General features: G+C 35.6%; 1 protein-coding gene across 1 annotated transcript; it reads right to left on the bottom strand.

Moving 5' to 3' along the window:
* Positions 1-735: 735 nt before the first annotated feature.
* On the bottom strand, positions 736-8,987 carry gpr142 (G protein-coupled receptor 142). The gene is made up of 3 exons (XM_046854265.1): positions 8,795-8,987; positions 3,612-3,795; positions 736-2,167 (listed from the first exon to the last, which is right to left on the bottom strand). The coding sequence occupies exons 2-3, from the start codon at positions 3,748-3,750 to the stop codon at positions 1,242-1,244; spliced, it is 1,065 nt and encodes a 354-aa protein (XP_046710221.1). The 5' UTR covers positions 3,751-3,795; positions 8,795-8,987; the 3' UTR covers positions 736-1,241.
* Between the last annotated feature and the right edge of the window lie 3,932 nt (positions 8,988-12,919).

Below are 12,919 nucleotides of genomic sequence, written 5' to 3'. Positions count from 1 at the left end.
GCTTCACGTTTAAAAGCTGTTATAACTGTAAAAGGATGTTGTACTAAGTACTAAGATTGAATGTCACTTGGGGGTTGAATAAAACTGATAATGATGTGAGCTCAGAAAAGACATTTGTGGTTATTTCATTATAAATGTTATGTTATATTTGTCTGACCTACACGTGCCTCTTTGATTTAATTGTAAGCAGGATGACTGAATGATCATAATCAATGTCAAACCGACCAAAACAATCAATTTCAGTGGGGGTTGAATAATTTTGAACACAACTGTATATTAATTTAACTGACCACTCTGGTGATAGATGGCAGCCTATACACAGTGTGCATGCAAGCTCTGAACATCCCTGAAAGAACACAGCACAATAAATTACATGCATAGAGGAACAGAGTAGCTCTCCATCACCTTGGGGAGGTGCAGGTGCCCCAGGCCTGGTTTTAAAAAATCATAAGAAAACCATTAACTATAAGAAAGAGTGTATAATGTGATACTATCCAGGAGATTGTGGGCATCTATTTTTGTGATACAGCTATATTTGGAAATCAGATTTCTTTTTTACAGAGATATATAACTTCTGCTTCAAGGACGTGCACAGTGAATCGTATCAGAGTTCTGATACAAATCCAATACAAAGTAGTTTAAGGTTGTCTTCAGCTTCATCAGATAAAAAAAAAAAAACAAATTAGATTTTATTATTAAAAAACACAATTTAATGTTGAGAAAATTTATTTCCTTGTATAAAACAAAAAAAACCAAAAAAACAAAAACAATTGTGAGACAGAATATATTTACTTATTGTTGACATTTTATATCCATTAGTACCAGTATTGATATAATTTTAGTAAATGACAAAATGTTTCAGTAACATTTTTTTTAACCCAGGACTGATTTCATGTATTTCTATATGAAATTAAAACATGTTCAATGCAGGTTATTTATATTCAAGGTACTCCATCATCTATAACATTATCTTTTTGAGCAATATTTGACAGTAAAGCCCAGTTTGTTTTCTTTCCAAATATATTTAAATTGTGTATGTAGCCCACTTTTCACAGGAACTGTTTACATTTAAATTTATGAAGGTCATTTTCAGCTGTGAGTCCCAAAAGCGGTGGTGACTGCTAACAGGTTAATCATGTTTGGCAAAATTTGCATATTCAAATATTTGTGATTTTTTTTTTTTTACTTCAGAGTAAATGTATTTTGTCTAAAAGGTGATATGAGTGTGTAAGAAGACATTCCTAAACAATATTGGCATGTCTATGAGAGCGCATGGCACCACTAGACAGAGATGAGTTCGAGGCATTAGCAGAAGCCTGTCTTTGATGGCAGGGCCTTTGAGGATGAAGTTGTGCCCCTCTCAAAAGCAAAACATCCTTTACAACTCCTCTGAAGCGTTTACTGACGAAGCAGTAGAGAAAAAAGTTCACTGCTGTGTTAAGCATGGCTAGCATATTGGCTAAGTCATATGCCAAGTGTACCCGCCAGTTTCTGTGCACTGATGAAACATAAAGGTGGTAAAGTACCACAGCTGTACGTGGTGCCCACAAAACTGCAAACACAGATGTGATTGCTAAAAGCATTGCTGTGGTTTTACCCAGCCTGCCTGCTGGTGCTAGATGCTGCTGCCTGCATTCATCCTGACATCTGTGCTGACGTCTTCGGAGACACAGAACTATGAGTGAGTTGAGCACCAGGAAAATACTGCATGGCAAGAAATAGATGATAGTCACATGAGTCCAGATGAGGACAGAATCAACTCTACCAGGTGGCCGGCCTACCCTCCACATGTCTGACCACCAAAAGAAAGGGACACCAGACGCCAGCGCCAATGCCTGGACCACACCAACGATGCGCCGTGCCCGTGCTGGGTAGCTGATCTGCCGATGGAGTAATGGATGGCACAGTGCAACGTAGCGATCAATAGTGAGTGGCACAGTCGCCCAGATAGATGCATGGTTGGCAGCAAATTCCAGCACACTGACAGATCGAAGTAGAATGGTTGGTACCTCACGGTGGAACACAGCTGTCTCCAGCAGGAATCCCACAAAAATGATGAAGAGCTGGCTGAGCAGGTCTGAGCTGGTCAGTGCCATCAGGTACACATACAGGGCCTTCTGGGTGCGTGCAGTCAAACGAGACAGAGCCACCAGCGTTAAGATGTTAACTAGAAAAGTGAAGCAGTAATTAACAACAGAAAGGTAAAGGAAACAGGAAAAACATAGAAAGTGGACTAAGAGTGAAAGCAAAAAAGTGGGAGATCTACAAGTTTTCCAAGAAAATGCCAAATGTTAATGACAAATGTTGAGACAGTCCCACAAATATATATATATATATATATATATATATATATATATATATATATATATATATATATATATATATATATATATATAGTTCTGTTCTAACTGGGGATAAATCTATTTCCAACACAATTTATGGCAGCCTGATTTGGGAAAAGAACATTTTTTAGACAATTTCTGTGAACAGTTACTGAGTCATTGTATCTATACTTTTGAAATATATTCTTGAAATGCATAAAACACAACAAAAGATGGCCGGTTAGAGCATTTAGAGCGTTGCTCTCAGAATCATTTTTATGCATCTCAAAGCTTTCCAAGTGGTTGTTAGTTTGGTCACATCAAAAGTTCATTGCAAAACTTGAACAATATTTGGATGCTTTGATTAAGTTTTACTTTGCATTCCTCAATAAAAAAGTCTAGTCTTTCATATTATGTAATCATTTATAGGCATCAAAATTAACATCGCAATACAATTTGAACTGACTGCGTGTTTTGTCCCTTACTGAAAACGTTGCGCATTTGAAAATGAATGAAGGCGCTTGCCAGTTGTTGCTTGTATGCAGAAAAGGCTCAAGTCAGCATGTTATTCATGTTAGCTTTAATAACTAACAAGCAAAACAAACTTACTACAAGAGTATGGTGAATAAGGGGGTTGTGTGTTGATTTATTTTTGAGCAATGTAATGATATATTTGAAAGTTAGTCATCTAAATTAATTTCCACGTGCTAGATAACCAGTTTCAAGACCAAATCATCTTGTCTGCTAATACCCAAAGAACTTGACAGTTAGCTTCATTAGCTTCATAAGTATATTCATTGTGTATTTCCTAATTAAAAAATCTTTACAAAATATTTTCTTCATGAATTTTCAATGCATAAATACTTTTAAGTACAGGAACAAAATGGTTGGCATAATGACCGATTATCACTGATCACTGATTATACATTAAAATAAATAAAAAAACTAATACAAAAAACTCATACAGTATGTATTATTTATTATGGAAGACAAATTTGCCCTTCATAAATTATAAACCAGTACAGTGTGTAATTTAAACAAAATGTTAATTATTAAAATATTAATAATGAACAGATGAACAGTCACACGTTTACAGCCTCCCATAAGTTTAGCAATATTTAAAAAATGTGGAATCTTTATTCATCATGATTCTTGCCAAATAGTAATACTTTTTTAGAAGTTAATATTTATATTAGTATTCTAGTAATATTTGTATTTGTATGATTGATGCTGTCACAATGAAGAAAAATATTTTGCAGCATTTACAGTAGAGATGATCAAGTTCCCCACCTGGAAATCCCACACACAGCAAGATGCTGTAGTAGATAACTGGGATGTAGCCAAGAACACAATCTGATTTACGGTACTCATCAGTGCTTGGCTCCTCTTCCTGGTGACTCGGCACCGTGTCATTGTGCCAGTCAATCATGGCCCTTAAAATTCTCCAGTGCCACCATAGAGAATGAGTTGGGGGCTGCAAAAAAGGATGCATCATTAGCCGTTAAGTCTGAATTACAACAGTCCATTACAAATATGTGTCTAATTGCATATTTTAAGAAATATTACAATTTTTTTCATGACATTGCTTGTTAAAACAGTTTGTCTAGTAGAATTTTTTATTTTAAATAATTTGTATGTCTATTTAAATTTTATTCACTTTTTGTACTGACTCGAGCAACTAGTACAATCATTTCCTTTGGGATCAGTAAAGTTGATATATAATATGGGACTTTAAAAAGAATTGCTTAATAATGTAATCAACATGGCCTGGGTTGATGGAACATGGAGGACAAGACTTAATAATGCAGGAACAGATCGATTATCAGCCGAGTGTTTCTCTATATAACTCCACTGCATTCACGGTGTAACCTAATACAGTTCTAAGACATTTTTAAGAAAACAATGGGTTGTAATTCAGTATCTGTGTTCTGAAACAAGAGCCAATAGCTAATAATTGTGAATGCAAGTGATTTTACACCCATCTAGATCTAGTTGTGATCATTTTTCATTATCAAGAATATGGTCTGAATCAGTGATTGAACACCCAACCACCAACCCACCCACACACACACACACACACACACACACATACACACACACACACACACACACACACACACACACACACACACACACACACACACACACACACACACGTACACTATTGCTTTGTTACTCCATCAACTCTAAATGAGATTTCACCTGGCTTGCTTCTTCCTGCCATGCTCGAGAATATAGCAAGGAAATCATGCTTCAGTAGTAGTTATTTGCTTTTTACACTCGACCTAGTTGTAAATAATGGTCTGGCTCATATCTGCCTTTATAATACTAAAAAAATCTGGCTCTGCAAAAAATACACAAAAAAATTGCCACTGCCAATGCTTATTGATGAGGTGATAATGCATCTCTTGGAAACAGGTCTGCTAGAACAGCCTAAGGGCTGGTGATTATAGCAGCGTAGAGGAACCATTAAAACTAAGCACCAAATAGAATGGTCGTTCATTCCCTCCCACTGACATACAGACAATATTATCCAGATTTACAGCCACAGGACATTGTCCTTTATTGCTTAGATGGACAGAATCACAAAGGCATAGCCAAATTGAAATAGCAGCAATGATTTTTTAGCTGTCTTCTTACAATTTATTTTGTTATGTCAAGCCTTCTGGTCAGAATGTTAGGGGTGAAAAGATTGTGCATAATTCCAATTCCTTAACTCTGCACAGTCAATGGCTCAACATCAACATGCAACATGATCTGCATTTTCTTTTTGATGTACAATTGAAAGTTGGATATACAGTATCTGATTTATGGACTTCATTACATTTCGTGGTCAAACGGTTTAGACTTACATCAACTATTCGCATCAATATGTCCTTGAGCACTAATTATCACTAGCCAAAGTGTAATTTGTTCACACAAGCACACACACACACACATGGTGTACTGCACCAAACTGCCCTGATGTAGTTGCAAGTCAGTTTCTGAATTATTTAGATAGAAAAGGATCAACATGGGGGAATAACATTAATTTAACAGTCTTAAATTGTGGATGTCAAACAGGAATTATGTGGAGGTGAAATCCCTTGTCTTCAGGCTAACGGCTGGTTTGCTCAATGCAATTTTCACATCTATCAAATGTTTGAATGTGTGATAGTTCAACCAGGGACTGCTACTATGTATTCCATTGGGATATCTAAAGCAAACATTTTGTGCTAGTTGGTATCTTCTGATGATGATCTGCCTTTTGAAGCTTCAGTCAGAAGCGTATTCGATCATGAAATCCAAAGTCTAAAAGATACATTACTATTTATGTGGGAAAAGTTATTGGTAGTCAGAGTTGAGTTCTGCTTAATTTATTCAGACTACACAAATGACTTATGCACCTGTGTCTGAAAGCTGGTGGGAGAAAATGTGGATGGAATAAGCAGACAGCTGTTTAATAACAAAAAAGAGACAAATTATAAAGAGATTTGATGGTGATATATGCATAAGAACAAGGGAAACATTTAAATAAATATCTAATACCTATATATAATACCTATAATAATTATAACTAGGCCTATAAATGCCACATTATATTGCCATATGCTTGACCCCGCATATGGCAATATAAAGTGGCATTTATAGGCCTAGTTATAATTATTATATATCATCACATTATCACATGTATTGCTTTTATGTTATATTGTTTTGCAATTACCCACTAAGAAAAAGTTTAATCTGCTTGGTCAGTCCACATTTCCATCCCATATCAGCAATCAAAGTTCTTGCCTTTAAAGGCTGAGGATATCCAGATACACATAAATTTGAACTTAAATAAATATATATTTCTTTGTGAGTTTAAGTCATTTGTGTGTAGGTATCCTCATTGGTTTTTCCCATTAGACTCAAAATCCGCACTACTAAAGTTTTCATCTATTGGATTAAGCACAAAGCTATTGGCCATAAAAGCTCATGTGGAATAACTCAGATAAGATGTCCAGGGCTCCAGAATGTCACAGTGGACTTCACAGTCAGTACTGGACAAGGGCAATGTTTTCTTACCCTGCACCAGTTCACATGCTTGGAGCCATTCATGCTTACAGCATAATTCTATTTGAACAGGAAAGCGGTGGCTCAAACATGGGAAAAAAATGCTCAAACCGAGTTCTGTATTTGCAGCTGTGAACTGGTGCACTGGGGCACTTTTATAATTCCTCTGGGAACCACTCCTTTGCTACGTTATCCTATAGCAGTTCATGAATTTTTAAACACTATGGTGTGAAAACTGTAAGAACATGAATGCCTTGTGCAGTCATTATTGATAACACATTAGAGGGGGTGAAATAGTATAAATACCAGCTTGTCTCAAATTGCTATATATTTCATTAGCCATTGTACCATGCATCTTGAGCTGAACAGGATAGCCTAGGGATTAACATGTAGGTTATGAAAAGGCAATTAGGACAATGCCAGAGGTAGGATGCCATGAACACTATCTTTAGTCATTCTGTTCTTCCCAGCTTTCTCAATTATTCATGCCTGAAACAATAACCAGGCTCAAGGGCAGTGAGATAACTATACAGTCCCTATTAGTATGCAAAGAAGGAAAAGAGTTGAAATGCACTGGCTTTCTGATGAATGACAGATCATGTAAATGAGTGTCAATTTAAACTACTAGAAATTCGTTAAACAAATGGTTTCAATTGGCAGACAACTTCAGATCCCGCTAAATTATTTCGAACAGATCTCAACGTGATATCATCATTCTGTTCTACATTTCCTCCACATGATTTGAATCATTCAAGAAATGCCAGACAATTTGTTATTTATTCGGTCTTTTAATGCTCTTGTGTCCTGGTCCTGAACAAACAATGCAGCCGTGCGGTGAGACATTTTCTCCACCACATTTTACATTTGGCATGACTTTTTTTTATTGGCATGCGGTATTTGTGCTTTTTACACACATGAATTTATGCCAAGCTTATTTTCAATTGTGCTTCAGTCTGTGGACCATCCAAACGGCCTCTAGCAAAGTTGACACAGTGTTTTTTTTTTTTTTTTTGTGGCAGTGGTTTCCTCCGTGATAACCTTCACACACTGCACCATTTAATGTTTTCTTAATGGTAGGCTATGACATTATCAAGGGTAACCGAGGGTAAGTGAGGTCTGCTGACCCATCAAGGCTGCCTCTCAGCTTTTTTGTTTCTTTGCTTTGCTTCTCAAAAGTATAATTAAAAAAACAATGTAAATTTATGTTAAACTGATCTGAAGTATAAGAGTCAAATGTAAACTGTGAAGACACAAATGTAAGAAACTTGTATGCAAAATAAAATAAAAGCAACTTTCAAATAAAAAATGATTGGTGCATTCAATAGAAAATATTAGTAAACGCAAAACATTCTTAGAAATAATAGGTTTCCAAAAGCTTCTTTGGCTAGATAGAAAAATAACTTGATGGGCTTCTCAAATGTTTTTTCTCAGAGAACCCTTTATTATATGGTTCTACTTCAAGCCTGTAAGGTGTGAATAAAGGTTTCTGCATATCATACATGCCCACCAAATACTTCAGAACCTGTTTGTGTAACTGTAAACCTTCACAAAGCCATTTTTAAAGACTTTTTTTTCATATTGCATTCAGCTTAACAATAAGGATATTCTGCATATTATGCATTGTATAATATTCTGAGGAATGACATTTCACAACTAACAGAAAGTGATCTTTGGATTCATGCCATGTTCTGAGTGGACATTAAAATGACATAACACAGGAGGTGGCCCCGTTGTGTCCTATCAGCAACTCATTTTTTAGCACAAATCATTTTAGTGAAGTTGGAATGTTTTGAAAGAGTTTTGGGTGGAGGGTATAAATAGTCAGCGATAACATTGAAATAAATCAACTTCCTCTAAATAAAGCTCTTACTATATTAACACTTAAATGGTTTTACATTTACACATTGACATCTATATCAACAGACATGTATTTACATATTATATCACAAAGGCGTTTACAATATATATATATATATATATATATATATATATATATATATATATATATATATATATATATATATACATACATATACATACACATATACATATGCATGTATATTAAACATTAAACAAAAGACACTTACAAAAAACTAAACAAACGTCTATTGCATTCAAATAGCATGTATTGGACTTTTGCATTCATCTATTCCTGTATTCTTGATCTGTTTTTATGAACTAACATTTCCTGGATAAACTTCAGCCTCTTCATTAATTGTGCACAGAACACTGTGACTTCTTTATCAGCACATTTATTACAGTCAAATATTTAGCAAAACATTACTGTCAACTTTATCAGAACTCTAAAAAAAAAAAAGTATATACATATGATTACATAAAACAAATAGTACTGATAGTAAGGGTAAATATTGGAACAGAAATTGTGTATAATAGCAAGCTGAACAATGTAATGGAAAGATAGACAGAGGCCTTCTTACCTTTAGGGCCTGATGCTGGTCCCCATATATATATGGACTTAAGGGTCCTGAGTGCTGTTATTGTTAGATTCCCTACCCAGGAACCTGAGAGAAGGATGAGACTAGAGTCATTAACAGATAGACAATGTACTCACATTGTAAGCACATCACTGCAGCCTGGCAGCCAGCAAGTGAGAAAAGGACAGGAACTGGAGAGCAGAAGGGAGGAGAGAGTGTGAAGAGCTGGAAGGAGGGATGGGAAGGGGAGGGGAGGGGTGAGTGCATGCAGGGTTGAACCGTGTAAAGTAAAGATGGTGAAAAAATAGAAAGGAAGAAAAGTCTCGAAAAATCTCGAAAAAGAGAAGTTTTGGGCATGTGGAGGCTGAAAATACATATAAGCTGCATTGAGCATGTTTATAATCCTAGAATTTGTTATTTTTCTGGATTGTGAGGTATCCAGTATTATTTATCATTCTGAACCAGTACTATGAAAATATAATGACGAAACTTTGTTTTCTCGTTAGATCTATATTTTTATAAAACAAGTGCATCTATTTAATTATATGTTAATGATGAAAATATAAAAAGTCTTATAAATGTTTAATTGACCAACACTCATTTCAACTAATAAACCATTTATATAGATAAATAAATAAGTTGTTTACAATGTATAATTACAGATATATGTATTTTAATGTCCATAAAAAATTATTTGAGACTGATTTTGATTTTGCAGGTTTTGCTATTATTTTTGATATTCAGCCTTCTTACTCATTTGAGTTGTCTTTCACATTCTCTGGCTATGAATTATGACACTGATGGTGAGCTCAAACAAGAACTTCCAAAGTCCAGTATCCTGTCTGCATTAGCCACTTGCTGTGCTTGCTGTGATCATTTTACCAATGCATGGGAACACGAAAATCTCACAAGCTTGCGTGATCCAGAAAAAAAAAACAAGACTCTTGTTCTTGGGCTTGCAATTTATTGATCTGAAATGATGCTGGTTTTGTTTAATTTAGCAATAAATTTTTTCCATTGAAAAGTAAACAACACAGATATCTAGCTGGACTGACCATGAGAAACAATTTTATACAAAGGCGGTATCAAAGACCACCCTAACCATGACAGTCAGGCAAAATCAACAATTTGGTCTCCAATCAAAATAGTTACATTACTATTTTGGATGCTTGGATATCACTGCTCTCTTCTTACCAATGGAAACATTTTTCTTTTCAGTTTATGTTTGCATGTGAAATGCCACGAGCAATATTTCCTTATGTACATTAAGCCCAAATCACTCATCATACCCAATTTAGCTTATTTGCAAATTCAGCTTAAAGACATAAAAACATGGGAAGACATTTTGCATGTTCTGTCAATAAAAAAATCACTTGATTTTACAGAATGCAAGACCCCAGAGCTTGACATGTTGTTAATGTTGTTTCCTCAAGATTGGAGCACTTAGGCAAAAAGAACGGCAGGTGTTTTGTGTTTGTGTGTGTGTGTGTGTGTGTGTGTGTGTGTGTGTGTGTGTGTGTGTGTGTGTGTGAGAGAGACACACTGTGCTAGTAATTTAATCATTAACATATTGATTATTTGTCATACTATCATCTGTCAAACCTCCACCTTTCTCTGCTCACCATCTCAACATCAAAATGATTCTTTCCTGGGCTATGATTTACATTCTTCTGTTCTCTGTACTAAAGAGGTTTCTTCCTCTTTCTCGCTCAAAGGAAGGTCAGTTCAAGAAGTTTAGTTTGGTGCCTGTGGAGTCCAAAGTCAACAGTGGAGATTTATAGATAGCCAGAACCCTGACAGTGTCTCATGTAGCTGACAGTTCCATTTGTTTTTAACTGTTTAAATTCCTTTTAATTATTTTAAGGTATGATATTTAGGAAGTGTTATGAATTATTCGATTATACTACACTGAAACTTGTAGAAATTATGAGAGTGAGAAATGAGAGAAAGGAAAATAAGTCTGAGCTTTCTAATGGCCCCTAAGAATTTAATCAGGGAGTTTATGATTATGAAAAATATATCTATTAGTAATTCACATAAATTTTGCTACATTTACCAACCTATACTGCATAGCACTCCTATGTTGGCTAGTACATGCATAATCATGGTAATTGTTCTGGAGGTGCAATGAAATGTCAATAAATCCATGTGCTCTTCAAGTCCAGAGTTTCTCATCATTTTAATATTTAGTGTGGAAAATCTTAGAAACTGTTACCACAAAGCTGGAGGCACTTAAATGTACAAGGCATCTATAGATGCGCTATAATAAAACTATGCATTCACTTGAACTTGGAAACAAAAACCTGTTTCAGCATGGCAGTGCCCCTGTGCAGAAAGTGAGCTCCTTGAAGATCTGGTTAACATATTTTGAAGAGGAAGATCTTGAGTGGCCTGCTATAGAGCTCTGATCTCATCCCTACTGAACACCTTCGGAAATAATTGGAACGCTGACTGCACCCCAGGCCTTCTTACCTACATCAGTACCTGCCTTTCATAACACCCTTGTGGCTGATGAACACAAATATCCATAAGCACACTCCAAAATCTAGTGGAACATCTTCCCAGAAGAGTGGAGGGAATTTTAAGAGCAAAAAAAAGGAAAGGTTTGTTGTGTTAATTAGGTTAGTAATATGATATTTATATGATGGTAAAACAAGTCACTTTACCTCTTTCATTTTGATCATTATTAATTTCGACACTCACTGTGGAAGTCAATCAATTCCTGCAGCCTCACTGTGTAATGTTATTCATTTATGTTGTTTTGCACTATTAGGGCCAATATACTGTAACAGAGTATAGAACATCACAGCTCCAACAGTTCAATCCTGATGTTCTGTCCATGTGAGTTTCTTCCTGTTTTCAATGTCCAAAACAAAACAAGAAAGTTGAAAGGCTAGACTAAATTGCCTGTAGGTGTAAAAGAGTGTAAAGAAGTGTTTGCTTCAGTGATGGAAAGAATAGATTTCATATATGAAATCTGTTTTGACACTGCATGTAATGTCTCACATTTTTCTATTGTGGAAAAATGTAATTAAGACACATGTTCAAGTTCAAGTTTATTTCTATAGCACTTTTCACAATGGACATTGTCTCAAAGCAACTTTACAGAACTTAAGAATTAAAGTGAATGATGTGTGTTTATCCCTGATGAGCAGCCTGACAACCTCAACCCACAACTTGACAACCTCGGGATGCCTCAGGATGGGAAGAGAAAGAGATGCAGTAGGGAGGAATTAGCGTAGCTGCTGTTCATAATATTAACAAGCACAAGTTGATAATGTGCATGTGATCTGATGTACTGGAGCACAAGGTTATGATATGTGATGTGTGATATGTGTAGGACTCGCTAAAACGATATGCCTTTAATCTGCACTTAAACTGGGAGAGTGTGTCTGAGCTCTGAATACTGTCAGGAAGAATATTCCAAAGTTCAGGAGCTAAATGTGAGAATGCTCTACCACCTTCAGTGGACTGTGCTTTTCTAGGAACTACCAGAAATCCAGAGTTTTGAGATCTCAAAAAGCATGACGGATTATAGCGTGATAGAAGACTGGAAAGATACATGAAAGTCAAACCATTTAGTGTTTTGTAGGTAAGTAGCAATAGTTTGTAGTTGATTAAGATCAAGGTTATATGGTCATATTTTTTCGACCTTGTAAGAACTCTGCCTGCTGCATTCTGGACTAACTGTAGCTTGTTTATTAATGATGCAGGACATCCACCTTGTAATCCATTAAAACAGTCCAGTGTAAAGGTCATGAATGCATGGACGTGCTTCTCTACATTAGATATAGACAACATGTTTCTTAGATTAGCAATATTTCTAAGGTGAAAGAAGCCTGTTTTTGTAATGTAGGTGATATGATTTTCAAAAGACAGATTGCTGTCTTAAATAACTCCCATGTCTTTGACTGCTGAACTAGTAGTAACAGTACATCCTTCTAAATGCAAATAAAATTGCTGGAGCTTCTGTGTACTGTTTTTAGGCCAATGAGCAAAATCTCTGTCTTATCAAAGTTTAACAATAGAAAGTTATTTGTCATCCAATCTTTTCATTCTTTAACACATTTAGTTAACATGGTCAATTGAGATGTTTCATCTGGTTTTGATGAGATATATATAGTTGGG

This window comes from Silurus meridionalis, chromosome 7, assembly GCF_014805685.1.
Source record: "Silurus meridionalis isolate SWU-2019-XX chromosome 7, ASM1480568v1, whole genome shotgun sequence".
Lineage (NCBI taxonomy): Eukaryota > Metazoa > Chordata > Actinopteri > Siluriformes > Siluridae > Silurus > Silurus meridionalis.
Note: the sequence above shows the minus strand (reverse complement) of the source record. Positions and strands in the feature narration are given on the sequence as shown.

Coding starts and splice junctions, on each gene's coding strand:
- gpr142 (XM_046854265.1), bottom strand. CDS start 3,750: ATGATTGACTGGCACAATGACACGGTGCCGAGTCACCAGGAAGAGGAG. Junction 2,168..3,611: donor GCTGTGTGTGGGATTTCCAG/GTGGGGAACTTG, acceptor TCACTTTTCTAG/TTAACATCTTAACGCTGGTG.